This window comes from Gnatocerus cornutus, chromosome 10, assembly GCF_029298725.1.
Source record: "Gnatocerus cornutus isolate USDA-ARS CGAHR chromosome 10, icGnaCorn1.1, whole genome shotgun sequence".
Classification (NCBI taxonomy): Eukaryota; Metazoa; Arthropoda; class Insecta; order Coleoptera; family Tenebrionidae; genus Gnatocerus; species Gnatocerus cornutus.
This window is the reverse complement of record NC_142242.1, coordinates 1,944,868-1,964,984: the sequence shown is the minus strand read 5'-3', so window position 1 is coordinate 1,964,984 and position 20,117 is coordinate 1,944,868. Positions and strand designations below refer to the sequence as shown.

The window sequence follows — 20,117 nt, the reverse complement described above, 5'->3', positions numbered from 1 at the left end:
TGTTTTATTCGTTGTCTCCACACGCGACGTCTTGACGTCATCCCTTTTTACTTGTTAATTGCGATTAGTTTTACTGATTTCTTACTCCTTTCTTCCGTATACAAAAGAAAACCGCGTTTTTCTATAAGCTTTTGTTTTCGCCAAGGTCGTCACTTTTGCATTTTTATTCGTATTGATTTTTTTTATTTTCCTGCAACGATCGCATTTTCTTGTTGCGTTTTCTTTTCAACTCGACTTGGAATAATTGTCGATGTACTGTTGTCACCAATAAATTGGTCTTTGTGTCTCTTGAAATAGAACAAGGGCATTCACCCGCTCGTTCAGTGCTCCTTTGGCATTCGAATTTCCAACCATCCGTGTTGGAAAACGCCTTTGTGGATTTTGAAAGGCACTTTTCGCAGGAAAAAACAAACATTTGCGTTGTTGATAAATTCAAAACAGACTTTCCGACATATTAAAGAAATAACGACGGGATTAATGAGGCCACGAGGTTTATACTTGTTTGTTTTGGCAACTAATATCCTAGTTTTCATTGTTTTTCATGCTCAAACTTCTGTGCAAAAGCTGGAATGTCGTGCACGAAAGAGAGGAATTTACAATGAGATGTAAACGCTCAGAAAATTTCCACAGATATTGTTCACTTAAGAGTTATAAAGGTAAATTGATGGATTGCAGCATCACCTAATCTGCATTCACAATTAAAAATCGATGCTGAATGAGTTTACAGCCAAGCATAAAACACTCATCCCGACAAAATTATTTAAAATGAGGAGCTTGTCAATTTTCTAAACAAAATATTCCGTCTGGTGCAGCTGAAAATCCGATTTTAGCTTTTAATTTGCAATTGAGTTATGTGCATTTTAGAGTAATATCTTTTTTATTTCATTAGACACAAAGCTTTATTAATTTAAAACTGAAGTAAAGTTACTAATTTAATTAAACTTACTACGTGGGCATTTACATTGCTTTCAAAATTAAACTATTTTACTTTTTATAATTTTTTTCTCATTGATTAACCAAATTTCTATTATAATTCAATTCAGTTCAATTACTAGTAAAATATCAATACAAATAACTAACTAGGTATGTTAATGAGGAATTGACATTTTTAGCTCGTAACCTTTCACCTCATTAATGAAATCAAATTTTCAGCACATTATTTATGAAACCTGCATTTGACTATTATTAAAAAAAAATCCATAATCGTGTCAAGATAAATTTGGTTGAAAGTCGTGTTTTTATACGAATAATGATGAAAATTAAAAAGCATTTTATACAGTTTCATTTTCCCTACACGTGGAGAACCGGGACAAATTGATTCCCTGCAACTTCGTAAATAAACATGAATTAAAAAACAGTACTTCGTTATAATCCTTTTATTAGTCGTTAGTTCCTAGTTGGTGTTTTTAAAAAACGAAATCAATTGCGCTTGACGCTCATCTTTTTAATTAAACACGTAGAAGGGAGGAAAAATTGCAACCGCTTTGTTATAAGAATGAATGGGAGTTCATGCCATGGGTGCACTGAGGCTCTGTACTTCGGAGTGCGCTTTTCTTTGAAGAATGACGCTAATTTTTCTTGACTGCTTGTACAAACGGGTGTAATAAAAGCGAAGAAAAGTTCTTTGAAATGTAGCGACCATTGTTTCGATCTAATAAGTTCGCGTAGATTTTGATCGTTTTTCGTCTCTTTTGAAATCTTAAAATTTACGTATTTGAGTTACACCCCGTTGTAAGTTGAAATTCCAATGTCCATCTTCAACGTCTGTAAAGTCCTAGAAATATTGGCCCGTGTTCCCAATTTAAATCTCCATAAAAGTACCCTAAACAATCCCCCAAATACACCCTGGAAACATTAAAGTTGCCCCAGCACAGATGAGAAGTGGTACCGAACGCGTTTTGGCTCATTTTGGGGTTTCTTTTATCGTTGGAAGGTGAGGGAAGTTTAGATTGGTACTATTGTCAAAAATTGAAGTCCATCGACATGTAGTTGTAATCTGTGGTATTAGTCGTATAAATGAGTGTGTTGATTCAAGAAGCTGTAGCGTTATCAGAGAGATAAGAAATGAGTTATCTAAGAGTGGCGATTGGTTTTGAAAATAAGGGGTCCAGTACATGTGCTTGCGAGTTGCAAGAAGTCGGGGTTGTCTATGACGCTGCATTTTGTGTAGTGCGAGCAGTGTCCTTTTCCATGGCCAGTAGATGATGAGTAAGAGATGTAGTGACTAAGTGGTGTCGTTTTTGGGTCTGTTCCAAGTGGTATTTTCCTTTCGTTAGAATTTATTTCGTCGCGATCGAAGAATCGGGAAAAATAAAAGTGTGGAAGACTCGGTCGACTGGCATGACGTTCGTAAAGAGTAAAAACATAGCAGGAGTTCGTTAGGCACGTGCTGGTGCGACCGTGGGGTAGATTGGCAACGTTGTCCATGAGCCGCGGCGGGCGTCGAGAGGCGAGAGGGGCTGAAGAAACCCGACGCACTTGGCAGTTTCATCGCGCCTTAAAAGGCATCGGCACTTGAGAAGGGGTCCATGCGCTCCTGCCGCCAGTGCCGCCTGCTGGTGCTGCGTACGCTGCCGCTATCGCTGCACTACACGTCGTGTACTGGGCGTTATCTGTATCTCTACCGGGAGTACGAGCACATGGCTTTTCCGCCGGATTAGTGCAGAGGTGAGTAACCGGGCCAGCAGTATTCTGGCGCTGTAGGTGCTTTGCTGGCCCACCATGGTATGAATGAAGCGAATCGGACCGGCATACCATGACTCAAGCGCGAGCGACGGCCGTCGAGACGTCCGCTCACCCCGGGCCTCACATTTCCCGCTCTGCACACGTGCCCAAAGCTATCTTTAGCTCATGGCCCCTTACACATCGTTTTTTTGCTTTGATTTGCTAGTTGGCGTCATGCAGAACTTGAAATTTCAAAACATCGTACCCGCTCCTGCTACGCTTTCATCTACCGACAAACCAACCAACGAAAAACCCTCAGCCGAACGATTATTATCATTATTGGATGTGTTTATCCCACTGATAACTCAAATCCAAATGGCATACAATAAACCATTCAACTTCCCAGAACGTAACCCAAATATAAAACATTGATTAGCCACAATTAGGAATCTCCAAAAATAAATAACATTTTTGCCACGTGAACTTTGACACATCTTCTTTTTTCCTGCATACCGTCATAACAAGAGCTTCATAACTTTACTTATGTGTGGGCTTTAGACTACACAACGTGCAGAGAAAGGCACTAGTCTTGACTCCAAATGACCCAACAACTCAGAGAAACCAACACAAATATTGGCCAAAAGTCATTCGATCTGGTCAAGCTCCAAGTCCAAACATTTGATTCGACCAATACAACAAACAAATACACGGAATTTCGAAGGAAACTGTCATGAATGTTGTACGAGTTACGATTTTGAAGTAACCAAGTGATCCATCAAGATTATCACGGTGATAAAAATAAGAAATATTTGGTTTGGTTTGCGCAAATACAACGAAGACAACAAAACTTTAAGGGAATCGTGAAAGCAAAAAATTCAATCACAATATACTTTAAGTGATATTTTCTTTGATTTTTAAATGTCTTCGGTTTAACAGGGGAAAATACTAAAAACGTAAAAACACGAGTACGACTCATGATTTGATTCATCGGTGTGATATCTGATAAATCAAAATTAACAACAAAACTATGTAGTGAAACAGCGAATTGTTTGCTGATATAAATTATTCAGGTCTGTTCCTGATTTTCCGAAGTCTGCACAATAAATAGTTGCTTTGCGCGATAATAAAACTTATTCATTCTTATTACTAATGAGCAGACATTTAGAACTGCGTTTTTCCTTGTCGAAGTTTAGTTTGTGTTTGTGAGTTAGAGCTGCAACACCTTTTGGAAAAACCAACTAACTGACTAACGCCTGTCAATCCTGAAATTTGGGACTCGGACCCTCCGGCATCCATTACACCTCTGGTAATTATTAATGATAAGAGTAATAAATGATGTTCGTGGTTGGGATACTTTAAAACGGTTTCAATTAACAAAATCTCAAAGAATGGCGTTGAAGAGAGAAGAATATTTGTTTATTGATTCCAACATTTTGGGGGATCAGAATGATCGAGCCGAGGAAGTCCAGCCGCCAAGTTTTATATTCCATCATCGTTTGAAAGTTTTCGTTGAGATTGTTAACGTTTTTCCTTTCTAAAAATAACAAACGTCCAGGCCTACATCGGATTAAAATCCAAGACTTTAGCTGTTGTTTCAAGAAACAATAATGGCAAAATTTAACGTGTCCTTTGGGTAAAATAGGGAAAATGTGCGATTTGTAATTGGAGTTGGTTGTTTATCCTGGTCGTTCGCGTTGGCGAGAGCCGTGATCCGTCAAGATTGAACCGGGAGGCGGGAAAGCGGGAGAGGCCTGGAAAACACGTGCACCGGCTTGTGTTCGGCGGCGAGGCGGGGGGCGGCAGGGACAGCCCGGGAGGGTAGAAAATCCCAGCCCTGTTTGTATAGTACTTAAAGTACCGAGAATATTTTGCAAGTTTAGGTCATCTGGTCACGGAGCAGGTTTGATGGTACCATTTACCGTCTCGGTTTCAAGTGACCCCTTTTTTCACGAATAACTTTACATATTGCATGTGATAAGAGTGAGAACATCAGTTTTAAGTGTAGGGGAACTGTGATTCAGGGGCGAGCAAAACAGCTGTAAGCGCACCGTCTTAGCGGAAATCCGGCGGCGAGAACATTCTATTAGCTGGAAAGGACGCTGGCCCAACTTTAGAAATAATTAGAGTTACTAGTAGATCTCGCATATGTCTTTTTGTGGAAATGTATGTAGATTTGCTAAAAAAAATCAATCTTTGGAGAGAACATGTGTTGTGCACATACTGTGTAACCACACGTCTGGCGCTCAAACCTTTTATAGTCAATAATTTCCTGTTGTTGGCGATGATAAGAAAAAAGTAGTGTTGAAAATATGGCATTGGTAATTAAAAAATGTTGGTGGCGAACAAACTTGAACATATTTTTGGAAGTGGTCCAAGGATTTTTAATAAAATGTTTGGCGCACTAGAACTGGAAACTAATCGTTATGCGTCTCTGTTGTATAATAGTTTTATTGTTTTGCTTGGAATTCATAACTTGTCGCCAAAAACGAGGGTGTAAACATAAAATCAAGTCTATAACAGGTGTAGTTGATAATGGCGATCAACTGATTACTGTTCAGAGCGCGATTTATAACCATTACATTGAAATCTTACTATTTCTGTAATTTTTTATCAGTAGATTAACGTTATTGGCCTAGCAGGAACTAATAACGTATTTAGTTAAGCTAGCGACATATGTTTTAATTAACGTGTACTTAAAAAAATTTCGGTTTAATATGAGATATCTCTCAATTTGTTTATTTGCGGAAGAGGTCGGTGGCGGCTTTAGATTGTCATTGACACCCGGATCAACAAGAGTTGATGTAATTTCGGCGTCGAAACCGTGTCCACGTCGCTGGGGTCTTCGGACGTGATTCTATAATTAGCGTTGCAGCTAGTGTTAACGTGCGACATTGAAGAAGGTTCGGAAGGCGTTGAAGACCACGGCGACGCACAAGATGCTGTCGGTTTTTACCCCACGCGTCTTGGCTACCCGCGCCAGCTGACTTGAACGGCGTAGATACCGACGGCGGTGGCGATTGGCCGTATGCCCGTGACGTCACGACGGCATATCGACCAATGCTAGGCCGTCTCCGGTGGCGGGTATCAGCGTATCATCTCAGCTTGGCACGGGCCCGGTGCCGGGACTCGGTCTCGGTAGTTTTCTCGCGTGGTGCGCGTCGTTCTCTCCCTGCGAACTGTTGTTCCTGCAAGTCGCGCTCACAACTCTTCAGTCAGTACCTTCTCACGAGTGTCGCAGTGCCTCGCCGCCAAACCGGCCTTTATCTTAGTATGTTTTATCGGATTGTGCTCAACTCCTCCATAGGTGAGTCTTATCTATGCTAATGTTTTTGGAACTTTAACCTCGGACCGTGCACACAATTACTTAAATTATGGAAATGCATTCTTCGCTTCCGCAACACTATGTTTTATTTATGGACTTTTTCCAATTTTCGGATGCGCTGCAGGAACTCGTGATACTTTTATTGGGACACGAGTTCCAACTTTGTGAATCGCGACTTGTACTTTTAACAACGAAAACAAACATTTTGTTATTACGTGTCAAATTTATTTTTCTCATCATTTGCTACTATATATAGCAACAATAGTTTTATCGACCAATTAAAAATAGTACTCTTATTCTATTTTTGTCATAACTTTATAATTTGTTTATATTTTACGATTAAACTTCGATAACAACTTCCCATTATTTTCGCATGTGAATTAATAAAATTTTCATTCCCGAACTTGAAGTCACGTCTGTTTTTTTTTTTTACTTTCTTACCCCGTCGCGGCTTTTTAATTCTAACATTATTTCCTAGAGGTGGGTGGCTGAAACCACTACCCGTTACCTATACAGGTAGATCGCCCTTGCCGCGTAGGAGGGCCACGCGCCGGCCTTGTTCGCCCTCGACAATCGATCCGCTACTACCCTGATCCAAATCAGGTCACTATGTTTGCGGGTGGCCCGTTTTCCTATCAAAAATTACACCGACTTCTACCACAAACTCCACCAAAAACACTCAAATTGTAACCAGAAAATTCTATCTTTCCAATATTTTTTTCTTCCAAATTTTTTATCCATATATTTTACCCAAAATTTTGTTTCAGATCATTGACGACCAACTACGAGGTGATACTCCACAACCGCTCTTTGATACGTCAGCGCTTTAGGCTATTGCCACACTGTATAGTCGACACGGGTTTTCTATCTAGTGATTCAAAATTGCTGCCATGGGTCGCAAAAAAATTCAAATATCGAGAATCACCGACGAACGGAATCGACAGGTAAACACACAAATAAAAGTTACTGTAACTTTCCGACGATTGCTAGCCATAGCGCGTAACCTTTACAAAGGGAGCAACCGCAAGTTACTTCAACTTTGTATACTTAGAACCGCAGTTTTTATTTATTTTTTGTTTGTTTTCACACAAAGTAAACTACAAGTCAAAATGAACTTGATTAGAGAGTTGTAGTTTCGCAATATATTGTTAGTTGAAAAGTTTTGTACCCCAAGTTATACTTGGCTCAACCTCTTTGGTGTCCGTCACACAGACCAAGTGGCATTTGAAGTTGGCAATTTGCCTGTAGCATGGTGCTTTTTTTGTGGTTACAGTGTTTTTTTGTTTTGTTTTGGGTAGGTTACCTTCAACAAACGGAAGTTCGGCGTGATGAAGAAAGCTTACGAGTTGTCGGTGTTGTGCGACTGCGAAATTGCCCTGATCATCTTCAGCAGCAGCAATAAGTTGTACCAGTATGCCAGTACCGACATGGATAAAGTGTTACTCAAGTACACCGAATACAACGAGCCCCACGAGTCTCTGACCAACAAAAATATTATCGAGGTACATCAAACCCAGCAGCAACTATGCCCGATACTTGGCTGATGCAAACACGATAACTGTGTTTATTTTGTTAATGTTATAATTTCCGATTCGTGCGAGACTGATTTTCCTATATTCACTGATAACTTTCGAAACCTAACACGTTATTTTTTTTGTTTGCTTATTATGTACTAAGTTATCGGATTGCTGCATTTGCCTGTTATTTACGCGAGTTGTTGCTTCAGTTTTGAAATCCTAACTTGTAATGCTAGTTCGTGTGGTAGAGACTCTTTAACTAGAGATATTAGAACGTGTGGTGTGTGTATGATAGCCCGAGAGGCTGCGTTTCTCCATGAGCTGGTCCACTGACACTTGCAGGCACTTAATAAGAAAGAGCATAAGAACGGAGTGATGAGTCCTGACAGTCCAGAGCCGGAGACGGAGTACCAGTTGACACCACGTACCGAAGCCAAGTACAGCAAGATCGACGAGGAGTTCCAAATGATGCTGCAAAGGAACCAAATCAACGGACAAAGGGTACGTTGATTAGGACAAGAAACGAAAACGCAAATCGAGATTTTGTTACTATCTATGTATTTTTCTTTGTCTACAGGTCAGCATGAGTTCTTCAAATTACACTCAACCCGTCTCTGTGCCTGTTAATATAAGTTACGGTGATTCGGGTCTTCTCCAGTCTAGTCCGCAAATGGCTCACACTAGTATTAGTCCTCGACCGTCTTCTTCGGAGACCGACTCGGTCTATCCGAGTGGAGGAATGCCCGAGATGAGCAACGGTTATCCGAATTCTGCATCGCCGATGGGCGGTTCGCCCTCCCCAGGACCCAGTCCAGGACCAGGTCTTAGTTCCTCTAAGCAGCATCCGAAGCAGCATTCACCAGGTCCCAGATCCAACCTACGAGTCGTCATACCTACTGCACTAGGACCAAGTATTAGCCAGGAAGAAGTTTCGTATGGAGAAGTGAGTACCGTTAATGCCCTAGTTATGTCAGCCAGCATAAATCGCATAAATCGGATACGGTGTAGGCCGGCGGTGGTCATTTGCATACGCGATTACGCGGTTTGATCAAAAAATGTGTGTTGATGTGTGTTTTTTCTTTGCAGCATAATCGAACTCAGTCGACCTTGAATACGCCCGTAGTGGCACTGCAAACCCCTGGTCTGTCGAATTATCCTGGGACGTTGACATCTTTCGGCGCGCAGGATTTTAGTATGGGCCCGGACATGGGTTTGAGTTCCATATCGTGGAGTGGTCATCAGATATCAACGTCATTGACACATAGCAGTAACTGTTTGCCGCACCTAGCAGTGTCCAGTAGCACACCTCCTCCATCGTCTTCATCACCGATCCCCGTCAAGATAAAGAGTGAGCCGATATCACCTCCTCGTGAGCATCACCCGCATCTAAGCACGGGAGTGCATCATTCGCACGTGCAAAGCCTGAACCTGACGCACAGCCATCATCCGAGGCCGAGTTCTGCAGGTCATATAACTCCTACACCTGGTAGTGTGACACCGACGAATCTGCCGTCGCCGACGGGGCCGCCTAGTGGTGATTATGAGAACATGCAGATGCATAAGCGGGCACGGCTCACAGACTGGCCATCCTAGACCGGCGCACAAGACGCTAAGTGCCATAGTGATAACGTGTGGATAACCGAACGCGTTTCTATTGCCAATTGTCATCTATGTGATAAACTACGAGTCTAGTAAAACTGGATATTTTATGAAATTTGTAGTCATTTATCAGTGAAGAAATATATAAACGATTTTGTAGAGAGAGAGAGAGAAAGAGAGAGAGCGCGAAAGGATCAGATTTATATAGAATGGGTTAGTGTGGTGTGCCGTGGTTCCAGTCAGCGACAGCGTTATATGCTGGCGCCATTTGTTCTCAGAAACAAACATAATATATAGTGCCATTATTTTCTTGTAATTATTAGTGTCTTTTTTATAAATGTTTTTAGATAAATAGTATATTATTTATAATGTACACTTGTTAATTTAGCGAGGATGCAGCCACTAACATTGAGACTATGCAGGACACTACTCTTGTTATGTATTGGTGCTTTCCCCGACCGGATGTACTCTGTCCACTGGCTGTTGGTGCGGGCGATGGTACTACAACCATCGCCCGCCGTCAATGTTGAATGTACTGTATTTGTACTGCTTCCCCATGGAACCTAGAGTGTTCATTGTTGTAGCCTTTTCAATTTGTTTGTGATTTCAGAGTACGATATCTATTCTGTATATTGACCTACACAAATTAAATTATATAATTATACATTATATAATATAGATATATTTTATCTACTGTTGTGTGCACAAACCTTGCACATAGTTTTAAAGTTTAATGTCGGTTCGACCCGGCTGTCCGCGCCGCGGACGACCCTATCTCCACTGAACTACTGTAGGATTGCCTTACTCACAGTGCCTCGACAGTATGTACGTATCTATTTGTGTACTACACCATTGGATGTCTTCAGTAAGCCATCTCAAGTCCGAATGCGCTGCGGTACATTTTCGTCGATAATTCACAGGGTATTGCGCCGTTCTACACTCCACTCTGCTGACTGGCACGTGCTAATGCTAGTGCTAGACAGCTGTCGCTGCTTGTGCCTTCTTGTTAACCTGGTACCTTTCCGACCCCAACTGGCTTCCGTGTCACTGCACTACTGTCTCTTCTGTATGTTATCCTTTATTTGTCAATGTCTTGACATGTCAGTTGACACGATTTTATTTAGTCGTTTTATGTTAAGCGGAACTTTACGCCTCATTTTTAAATGGACGAAATACCCAGCTACATTATGTAAATATAGTTATATTTTATTGTAGCGTTGCCATTATTTGTTGGTCATTTTTACACTTCATCCTTTTATTCACTTTTTTTAAGTTCACATTTTTTCATATGGCATATATTACGTCCATTTGACATAGGCTTTTTTCAATCATGTGCAATATTAATCTGACGTTTATTTATCTATGATGTATTGAATTAAACCAAATAAAAAATTGTTTGTTACAATTTTAAGCCTATATTTATTTAACATTCCATACATTTCTTTCATACATCCAGAAAAAAAATACATCACACATCACGCATGTGCTTCTGCTTAAGTACAAACTCCTTCAAATGATCGATTTTTTTTTGCAACCAGAAACCAAAGACGAATATTAATTAAACCACAGTTAAATTTTTACAAGGTTAACTCCATCGTTAACCTTGCAGTATTAAAGATGTAACACAATGATAAATAACTTTCATGCTGACTTACTACACTTTTTATTAGAATTTTATAGGCAAAACACAAATCAGATCAAAATCACGCGTAAAATAAACCCTCCGATTTCATAACATTTTTTGCTAATCCACATTTTTGGCACAATAGATTTTTTTTTTCTTTTTAGTTGTGAAACCCTTCCCATTGCTTAATTCACAACCGAGTGGATTTAAAAAACGCGATATACCCTGTGGACCATTTTTGTACAAACGCCCCTGATTGTCAATTTTTAGTTTCCACATTAAATAAATCGGGGAAATAGTGTGAAATGTTTCTTTACTCCTCATTAAACACGCATTTAGCCAACTTTTATATTAGACATCCAAATAAAGTGTCTGTAAAATTTTCTATCGGTGTACACTTCCCTGAATAAACGATATTTTTTATTTAAGTATCTTACTTTCCAATCAAATCACGACCTTGTCCTTACCTTACTAAAATCCCACGTGATCCCCTCGCTTTCGTACTTTTCGTACTTCCCCATTACCCTGATCTTTATCATTCGTTTGTTTCCCTTATGTATTTCCCCGGGCTTTGTCTTAATTTAAGTAATGACATCACTACCCTCCTGATAAAGTTTTGCTACACATGAAAAGTACACACATGGCTGCTTACAGTGCCTCCATTCGTCTGTAAAATTTGACTCCGCCCATGTACTTCCCACACTGAAAGTGACAAGATGGTTGTCTCAGTACAAGCTGTTTAAGTAGTTTCAATATTGTGACTTTTAGTACAACAAAGAGTTAATCAACTTGTAGTGTAGTGATAAAATGAGTGTTGGTAAGACACAAACTGATTGAAAAATGGAAGAGTAAAGTTTATCATTATCACAAGGTGATAAGCTGTTAACGTCACTGTTTTTACGTGGTTTAATTTTCAAAAATGTCTGATGATGATCTCACAACTGATGCGGTACCGAGTCCACCAAGGGACGAAGTTAAAAAAGACGAAAATTTCGAGGAACCGGAGATCAACACACAGCCTAAAACAAAAACAAAAAAAGTTTTTCGGAAACCCAAAAAACCCGCGGCTACAGGTAAACATAAATGTTTATCGAAACGCTTATAACAATTTTTTTCAGCTTATGCGAGTGTCATTAATATAAGCAACGCCAATAACATACATATTGGCTCAAATTACAATGTTTACATGAATAAAACGGGGCCCAACAACCAGAAAAGTTACATGGTTACTGAAGATATCCAACTCCTATTTGATAGTGGCCTGCCTGTTGAAAAAAAAGATTTGATATTTTTAGCACCACATATCAATGAAGAGTGGAAAAATTCAGCAAGGGCTTTGGGGTTTTCAGATGGACAAATTAGTCAGTTTTATGAAAACCACTTCAAAGCTGGAATAAAAGAGGTAGAAGCTGTAAAAAAATCTTTCAAAGAGTTACATCGTTTGTTTTTAGGTCATCTACCAGTTACTTCTTGACTGGATTCAAGCTGAAGCCGATGCAGCTACCGTCGGTAAACTTTCCAAGACTTTATGGGATACAAAGCAAGAAGATGCAGTCACAAGATGGTCCAAAAATAGTAAATAGTTTTAAACAAAAATCTACGTATTAAATTTGAGAAACTTTAGTTTTTGTTCCAGTAGTTCAAATCGACAATTGTCATTGAAATCAGGTGCTATTTGCTGTGATCATTAAATAATTATTTTTATGGAGATATTTGTACTTTGTAATAAATCCTGAGGTGCAATTTGTGATAACTTTGGTATTCACTTTGAAAATTTATTAGTCTTGTGTATATAAGAATATCGAAGCGTTAAAACTGGATAAGAAATATTTAGTCCGATGCTTTGATCTCGAAATTATTGTTATACATTCCAATTTTTTAAATATAATGACTGATGAACTTGAAACGTATTATTTATGTAATTCCTCGAAATCCCTAGTAAAAAAACTGAGCAAAATAGTTCCTATAGTTCTGAAAACGTGATATTTTTTGCAGTTAAACTGTTTCATAATAGAAACATTTTTATTCAGTAATATGATTAATAATTACTTAGGAATCAGGTACTTTTGAAAATTTTAAAGAATACATATTCTTAAAAGGTTTATTTACAAAATTTAAAAATACATACAACTTATGAAACGTGACTTTTTCTACACAATTAAAACCTCATACCATTGGTGATGCAACCAAACTACATAAATAAATGACTTTGATATAAAAACCTTAAACTACCTTTGTGGGTTTTCCTGTCAAGATTTGGGCCTTGCACTTTAAATACTCTTCTTGAATAACAGACTGGTCCAAATCTGCATCAATCACCAGAACTGGTGCTGGACAGTTAAATTTTTTATGAATCAACCAGTCCTCATGTAAATTATGAATATCTTGAAAATATTGGAAAGGCACAGATTGTTCTTCTGGACGATTGCGTTTGATTGTGCGATCATAAGCAACTTTTGGATCAGTTTGTAGGTATACTGTAAAAAAGTTTCAAAATCTGAACTAAATTTTTTATTATCATACCGATCAAATCGACTCCAATTTCGCAGTTTTCTTTGGCCCAAGAAAACCACTGATCCATTACTGACACTGAGCAGCTTTCAATACAACCAGTTCTCGCCATTTGCTCAACAAAACAATTCCTAGAAAAAATGTCTGGAAGTTTTTCTTAGGTACAACTAAAATTTTACCTGGCGCTGTAGATAGATCTTTCCATTAACTTAATGGGGTGTCTAGTTTTTAACGTGTGGTGCTGAAGAATTGTCAGTTGGACGTATGATTGAAAAGTAAAGCTCCACTTTTTGGGGTCAGAATACATTTTTTCCTAACAATAAAACTTAAAAAGGGACAATATAAAAGACTGTACGAACCAATAAGTTATATCCATTGCAATCCCTCCACTTCTTAACCGGCTCTGCGAGGACATTGACATCTTCGAATTGTTGGAAATAGTTAAGAAACGTGGTTTTACCGCTTCCTATGTTTCCTTCAACGATGACAGTATAAGGGCGTGATTTCATGAAATGTTTTATTGGAGAACCTGGTAAAGATTCGAGACTCATCTTTGCGGATTTAACGGAAAATGCGGACAAGCAAACGAAGATAACGTTCCGGCAATGTTTGTGTCGGTTCCCGCGTTTTTCTTTATAGGGATTTTCATTTTGTTACTAAATCTGTGACATGCGCGTCGTAAAAATTTAAATTTAAAACTACACAAAATCTATGAAATTAAGCAAGTCGACAGAATTTAAGAGCTGAATTTTAACACTGAGTTTGGAGTGAATCAACTGTGAAGATTAATTTAATAATATTCATCATAATTTTTTTCTTTACAGTTATCTGTTTTACCCGCTGTCAGCTGTCGTCTTGACCGTGTCACTGTTTGACGTGCGTAAACAGCTGATGTGCAGCTGATTTTTTGTGTTAATAATCAGAAGACAGAAAATCGGCACCAATGAGTAGTAATTATTTACTCCCTTTTTTCAAAAACCTTACTTCATAGTTTATTTTGAATCGCATCGATGACTTGACAGACTACATAACCTTAAAATGGCCCAGTGCAAACAAACTCCACAGGAATTTATTAAAAACGCTTTTACCCCTCAAATTGCGGTTTTGTATTCTCCCCTCGCTGAGAAGTGTTGCGAAAAGAACAATCTCAGCTTTATTGAGTTGCTACAACCTTTTTCAAAATTGAGCAGTGATGGTAAATGACAGTTCTTATAAAAGCCAAATCTCAATGTTTTGTTGTAGTGCACTATAAAGATTCAACTGGGGCAGTTATTATGATAAGAAATTTAAAGCTCACGTTTTTGGACGTGAATTCAAGACCTCCACAAACTACATTGGCTAGGAAGTTTCTTAATTCTTCAGTCAGTGAGTTATCAGACTTCAGGACTGAGAATTTTGATACCAGTGATCACGCTTTAAATATTACGTCAACAACGCCGTGGTTTGAAGCTTGGAGGGACACATTTTTGAGAGTGCAATATCCTTCTGATCATGAGTACACAAAACATTTTCTCTCATGTGTTTTGGTGGTCTCATCATCTGAAATTAATGTCGTGGAGAGTTTGCTACAGTTAGCACAGAGTCTAAATCTTATGCAGAACAACGCTCCTGGAAAACTCCCCAAGTGGTTTAGTTCTAATGTTCTAAAATATTACGTCATTCTCCATGACAATGTTGAAGGAAATATGGATAAGTAAGTAGAGATTTTTTGTTGGTGTTTTTTGTAAGATTAGATTTCAGCGCGAATGAAGCATATGAGTCAATAAAAAGTTCCTATGGAGAAGCAAACTGTTTCCTTTTAAGAATGAACTCAAGGCCACCAGGGGCGTCCACTGAACATCTACCAGATCCTTGGAGTCAGTTTATTAATAATAACATAGATTCTACGGATTATAAACCAACGCCGGAAAGCTCACCTTACACTTCAAGGGCCAGTTTTGACAGCACCCACGACAATGATATGAAAACAAACTTAAATTATCACCCTCTGAGTCCTGATACTGAAGACTTAATAATGGTAACTTCCTTTTTTATTTTAAAACATCGTACCAATCAGAGAAGGTCATTCTGCAGACCACGCCCTTGAACATGGCGCGTGAGGGCGTGGTTTCAATACCTCAATATATAACAATATAACTATTGCATTTTTAGAATACTTCAAGTGAAAAGGACAAATTCATACCCAACAACGTCAAACTCAAAGTTCACGGTCTTTGTTTATCCACAGAAGACGTAGAACAAGTCAAACTATTTTTACATGAATTTTGTAAAACATGTCTATTGCCTTATATTGAAAAACAAATCCAACAATTAAGTGACGTTATATCAAACAAAAAAGGTGTCAGTCGATCTCTGTTCAGCGCCACCAAAAGATGGTTCAATCCCAATAAACCCGGCGCGAGTTCCGTTGCTGTAAATAATTTAATGTAAGTTCTCAAAAGGACAGTTTCTACAACTTGAGTATAGTTATGCTCCAGATTCGCCAGAACTACAAGTGAGAAGACTGGGAGATCTTTATTTCATGTTTGGGCATTATTCTCTGGCATTTCAAGCATATCATTTGGCTAAACGCGACTATAATACCGATCAAGCATGGCTCTATTACGCGGGGGCTCTAGAAATGGCAGCTCTGTCTGCATTTATGGCAAACGAGTCAAACAGAAAGACTTACGACTACATGGAGGAGAGCATCACAACGTACTTGAATACGTGCAAGTAAGTTTTGCCTCAGGCTTGGTTGCATAAATATGTTTGTTTTCTTAGGATGCCTCAATTTGCAACCAGAGCCACACTACTCAGTTCCGAATGTCTTAAAAGTAAAGGACTATATGGCGAAGCAGCTCATCAACTAATCCGCATGACCAGTGAAGAGTCCGACTTACGATCCGCGCTTTTCTTAGAACAAGCTGCTTATTGCTTCTTACATTCTAAAATGGTGAGAAAGTACGCTTTTCACATGGTACTGGCAGGACACAGGTTTTCTAAAGCTGCCCAAAGAAAGCACTCTTTAAGAAGTTACAAACAAGCACACCAAGTGTACGAAAATAGTGGTTGGGACTTGGCGGAGGACCATATTCATTATACCATCGGACGACAAGCTCATAATCTTCATTCTTTTGATGAAGCGGTGCAATCATTCGCGAAGTTACTTAATGGAGATAGCAAGCAGTCTGGACAACAGCAAAGCGTGTTTTTGAAAGAATACTTGACAATTCTGGGGGTGAGTTAGAAAACGGTGAGAGACACGACTACTGTTAAATTTTCAGAACAAATTATTAAAGGAAAACGACACAGACATTCCAATTTTGGCGTTGCCTGAGCTAGATAACGACTCCTTGAAGTTGTTAATGGAGCCAACACCTCCTTTAACAACTCCAGGTAGAGTCTCTGCAGTTGGTGTCAATTTTCTTGACAAAGATAACGATGAAGCTGTCGCCAGATGGAATAAACTTGAAGAAATCTTGGTGCAGGAGGCTCTCGGTTCGCTTCCTCTAACTTTCAAACCAATGATCACTCTGTATACTGTTAACAACATGACTAAAACAAACTTAACGGCGATTGTTAACGAGCCAATTCAAGTCTGTATACATTTAAACAATTCTTTACAAATTGTTTTACAACTGAAAGATATTTATTTGCTTTGGACGTTCAAAAGCGATGGGGTTGAAGTTTCTAATGAGAATCCCGGAAGTAGTGTCGAGAATTGCGTGAAAACACATGTGACAAAGTCAGTCTTGTTACAAAGTAATTGTAATCAAAGTATTATCTTGTCATTAACGCCGTTGATGACCGGAGTTATTGTTTTAAAAGGAATTTGCTATACTTTGGCGAGCTCGCCCACGGACAATATTTCCATCAAAGGCAAACAGTTGTTTGACATAACTAAACCGGAGAAACAAGCTAAGAGTGTCAATCACGTGGAGAAGAAAGAAGTGGAGATTAAAGTCGTTCCATTAGCCCCGTGTTTGCAGGTTTGGATCGTTTATTACGTTACATTGTTTTTATCACCACTTTTAGGTCACTTTTTCGGAGCTCAACTCCGAATTTCTTTGCGACGAAGTACAAAAAGTCGTAATCGATTTTCAAAATACCGGAACTTTACCTCTACACAAAGTCCAGATGGCAACTTCCGCTCCTCAGTTCTTGAGCAATTGCGAATCAAAAACAAAAAATGTCGACTTTTCCAACTGCACACTCGCTGCAAAAGAAAAGATCATCAGAGAGAACCACATTACGTCGGTGCCACTTCCAAACGATAGACTCGATCCTGGTCAAAGTACCACTCTTTCGATTTATATCAAAGCGCCTAACACACCTGGGCCGTGTCTTATTGACTTGTTAATTTACTATGAAAATGTCAATGCAGGGGTCGTACCAAGGTAGAGTATCGATTTGATAGTCTCAAGTACTCAATTTTGTTCTTTAAGATATCGGTTGGTAAGGCACAAATGGACGCTATCGGTTCAAGAGTCTATCAAAGTTGAAGCCTCGGTGCAAGATAGCTACAACTGCAAAGAAGTTGAAGAGATCGCGATAGTACTGAAGACTTCAAATCTTAACAAACTGTACAACTCTACGTTGACTGAAATTAGTTTGTTAAATGTGGGGATGCTCAGTAAATACTGGAGTTTCACCGAAAATATCGTCACTCCTAAATACATTAACTTACATTCTCAAGAGTCCGCTCATATTTTACTAAAAGCCAAAAGAATTAACGAAAAGGACAGCACGTACTCCAATATCTATCTCAACTATGAGAGGAGCTCCCGCCAGCATCTTCACTCAGCTTACATTTCATTCGCCAAGAAGAGCGAACATTGTCACATTAACTTTTTCGACGATTCTGAACAAAAGTTGGAGGATAGTACTGATGGTATTGTCTTCCTCCAGTGGCAAGCTGTGGTGAATGACCCACGAAGACGGTCAGTTGATGGCCAGTCACAAATTAGCATAAAAGTCCACAAAACGAGCGAAGTTCAAGATTTAGACGATTTCGCTGCTTTGAGTGACCCCGCAACTTTACTAGAAGCTAGTCTTAACAAAAACAAAGAAAATGAGTCTTCGCAGACGAAAGTGACGTGTACTCTTCTATATCCGGCTATGGTCGAGCATAATTTCCAAAAGGAGAAGTTCTGCGTAGTACCAGTGACTCTACTTCTCCATAGTATAATCAGTGATATCGATTTAAACGTGATTATTAACACTTTAGGGGCGTCATGGTAAGAGATTGTGATGTATTGGGGGGTTGTAAAAGTTTTTTTTTAGTGGTCCACCTCCTCTTACACATTCTGGTATATATTATCCATACGCTTCCAAAAATTTTTCATGGCTTGGTACGGGCAGTGCCGTGCGAGCGTTAAAACCTCTATCAACCCAATCAGTTAATCTTTCAGCAGTTGTTTCAAAACCTGGAACTTTCGATTTAGGTGCCCGGATTGAGATTTACTGTACCACAGATGAAGAGGCTCCGGTACTCCAATCTTGTCAAATTCGATCAGCGTTAATTGTTATCGACGGAAATAGTTAAAATTTTATTTTTGTTTTATTTAAACTATTGTATATTTTTCAAGCCACTTTTGTTATTGTATCAGAGCCCTTTTGGGTGTAAGTAATTGTATATTGTTTTTATTTATATTTATCCTATCATGTATTAAAATTAAATAAAAATTTATTACGACTTTACAAAATAATATCACAGTTAACCGAAGAAGAGTTTTTTCTTCAACTTCAACAACTTCAGTTTTTTAAGGATGAAAAACTGTTGATCTTGAGCGGGATGGAAATCGTCGTCACCATAACCATTCACTGTTGGATCTGAATCATCGAAGGGTCTACACCAACACACCGCCACCAAAACAACAAGCAGGAAAACCTACAAACACGAATTAAAAAAATATAAACAAACACATTTACATACTAGAGAGAGCCGCATGGTCACTGTTAAACTTAATACACTAGTTAAAGAAATTAAAGACTTGGATAACTCACTTGGTGTTTTATAGTTTTTTTAAATTACCCCACCAGCCGCGCGGTGGGAATCACCGATTGCCAAATCAAAAATCTGTTTATCAATTCAGTTAGGAAAATTGCCATTGAAAATTATTTTCAGGGGTTGCGTAAGAAGTTTAATTGTCGATGGCGTTGAGATTAGCTACTATTAACTACAAAAAATGCCCGCAATTAATTTGTTTCAAAATTCGTTCACTTTTTTGTCATTTTGTTCGTTTTATTATTTTTAATTGTTTCTATCGTTTTTTTACTTGGTGCTGTCTCTAACCGGGCGGGGAACTGGAGCATCCTTTACAGCCCAGTTTCTTGTTGCATAATGGTCCCAAAAGTCAAGTACACCATGCATAAATATTGGGCAATTTAAAAATTGCCCAACATAACCAAATCAAGGTTATTTAAAAATAACGAGTCATCATCAAACGAAAACTTCCCTTTATCCCCATTTGTTTTTAGCCCAGGGTGTGTAAAATATTAATTTTCAGGAGAATTCAAGTTGGCATTACTCAACTCATAAAATGCTAATAAAGTTCAAGTGCAATTTTCATTATGTCATGTTCCACTTTGGTCTCCTAAATATTAAATCATTAAATGGCTACGTAATTTTAATGAGTTTATTGTTTAAAAAATTCGGAAGATATTGATCGTTTTTATCACATAAAAATTTCGTCACAAAACAATATATTTTGCCCTTGAATGAAAATTGCATAATGTGAAAGCCTGAGATGTTATGTATCGATAATTGCCTTCTTAAATTAGTCGCAATATTTGTTTCTGTAATTTGCAAAAAAACGATTGATCAACTGACGAAGGGCAGTTTTTGAGTTTTTTAGTCAAGTTTATGTTAATTGAATTTTTTTAATTAGTACGTGGG

General features: G+C 38.6%; 4 protein-coding genes across 10 annotated transcripts in view; 3 read left to right on the top strand and 1 right to left on the bottom strand.

Annotated features, from left to right (window-relative positions):
* Mef2 (myocyte enhancer factor 2) overlaps nt 1–9,217 on the top strand; it is a 28,983-nt gene extending 19,766 nt beyond the window's left edge. For 4 of the 7 annotated variants that reach the window (XM_088047835.1, XM_088047833.1, XM_088047837.1 and 1 more), the window contains 5 exons: nt 6,754–6,930; nt 7,285–7,488; nt 7,846–8,004; nt 8,081–8,446; nt 8,590–9,217. In XM_088047835.1, the coding sequence (XP_087903961.1) occupies nt 6,877–6,930; nt 7,285–7,488; nt 7,846–8,004; nt 8,081–8,446; nt 8,590–9,096 (1,290 nt within the window). In that variant the 5' untranslated portion in view covers nt 6,754–6,876 and the 3' untranslated portion in view covers nt 9,097–9,217. Of the gene's footprint in view, nt 1–2,568; nt 2,668–6,753; nt 6,931–7,284; nt 7,489–7,845; nt 8,005–8,080; nt 8,447–8,589 lie in introns of those variants that run through there. The other 3 variants (XM_088047836.1, XM_088047838.1, XM_088047839.1) reach the window with 3 other exon arrangements.
* Nucleotides 9,218–11,385: 2,168 nt separating this feature from the next.
* Nucleotides 11,386–12,632, top strand: imd (death domain-containing immune deficiency protein). Its single transcript, XM_088047842.1, has 3 exons — nt 11,386–11,799; nt 11,845–12,128; nt 12,178–12,632. The coding sequence occupies exons 1-3, from the start codon at nt 11,646–11,648 to the stop codon at nt 12,307–12,309; spliced, it is 570 nt and encodes a 189-aa protein (XP_087903968.1). The 5' UTR covers nt 11,386–11,645; the 3' UTR covers nt 12,310–12,632.
* A 181-nt stretch (nt 12,633–12,813) lies between these two features.
* LOC148167062 (deoxynucleoside kinase-like) lies at nt 12,814–13,868 on the bottom strand. The gene is made up of 4 exons (XM_088047695.1): nt 13,597–13,868; nt 13,417–13,550; nt 13,250–13,368; nt 12,814–13,203 (listed from the first exon to the last, which is right to left on the bottom strand). Exons 1-4 carry the CDS (start codon nt 13,786–13,788, stop codon nt 12,950–12,952), a joined length of 699 nt encoding a protein of 232 aa, XP_087903821.1. The 5' UTR covers nt 13,789–13,868; the 3' UTR covers nt 12,814–12,949.
* A 214-nt stretch (nt 13,869–14,082) lies between these two features.
* Nucleotides 14,083–18,929, top strand: l(3)76BDm (trafficking protein particle complex subunit 8 homolog l(3)76BDm). The gene is made up of 10 exons (XM_088047781.1): nt 14,083–14,432; nt 14,480–14,930; nt 14,978–15,254; nt 15,389–15,663; nt 15,704–15,952; nt 16,001–16,457; nt 16,504–17,208; nt 17,255–17,616; nt 17,665–18,456; nt 18,503–18,929. The coding sequence occupies exons 1-10, from the start codon at nt 14,276–14,278 to the stop codon at nt 18,762–18,764; spliced, it is 3,987 nt and encodes a 1,328-aa protein (XP_087903907.1). The 5' UTR covers nt 14,083–14,275; the 3' UTR covers nt 18,765–18,929.
* Nucleotides 18,930–20,117: the final 1,188 nt, after the last annotated feature.

What these genes read in the sequence shown, in the direction of transcription:
- LOC148167062 (XM_088047695.1), bottom strand. Translation starts at nt 13,788, where the DNA reads ATGAGTCTCGAATCTTTACCAGGTTCTCCAATAAAACATTTCATGAAA. An exon ending in GCAATGGATATAACTTATTG is followed by an intron (nt 13,551 to 13,596) that starts GTTCGTACAGTC and finishes TTTTATTGTTAG; the next exon opens with GAAAAAATGTATTCTGACCC. An exon ending in AGATCTATCTACAGCGCCAG is followed by an intron (nt 13,369 to 13,416) that starts GTAAAATTTTAG and finishes CATTTTTTCTAG; the next exon opens with GAATTGTTTTGTTGAGCAAA.
- imd (XM_088047842.1), top strand. Translation starts at nt 11,646, where the DNA reads ATGTCTGATGATGATCTCACAACTGATGCGGTACCGAGTCCACCAAGG. An exon ending in CAAAAAACCCGCGGCTACAG is followed by an intron (nt 11,800 to 11,844) that starts GTAAACATAAAT and finishes AATTTTTTTCAG; the next exon opens with CTTATGCGAGTGTCATTAAT. An exon ending in TCAAAGCTGGAATAAAAGAG is followed by an intron (nt 12,129 to 12,177) that starts GTAGAAGCTGTA and finishes GTTTGTTTTTAG; the next exon opens with GTCATCTACCAGTTACTTCT.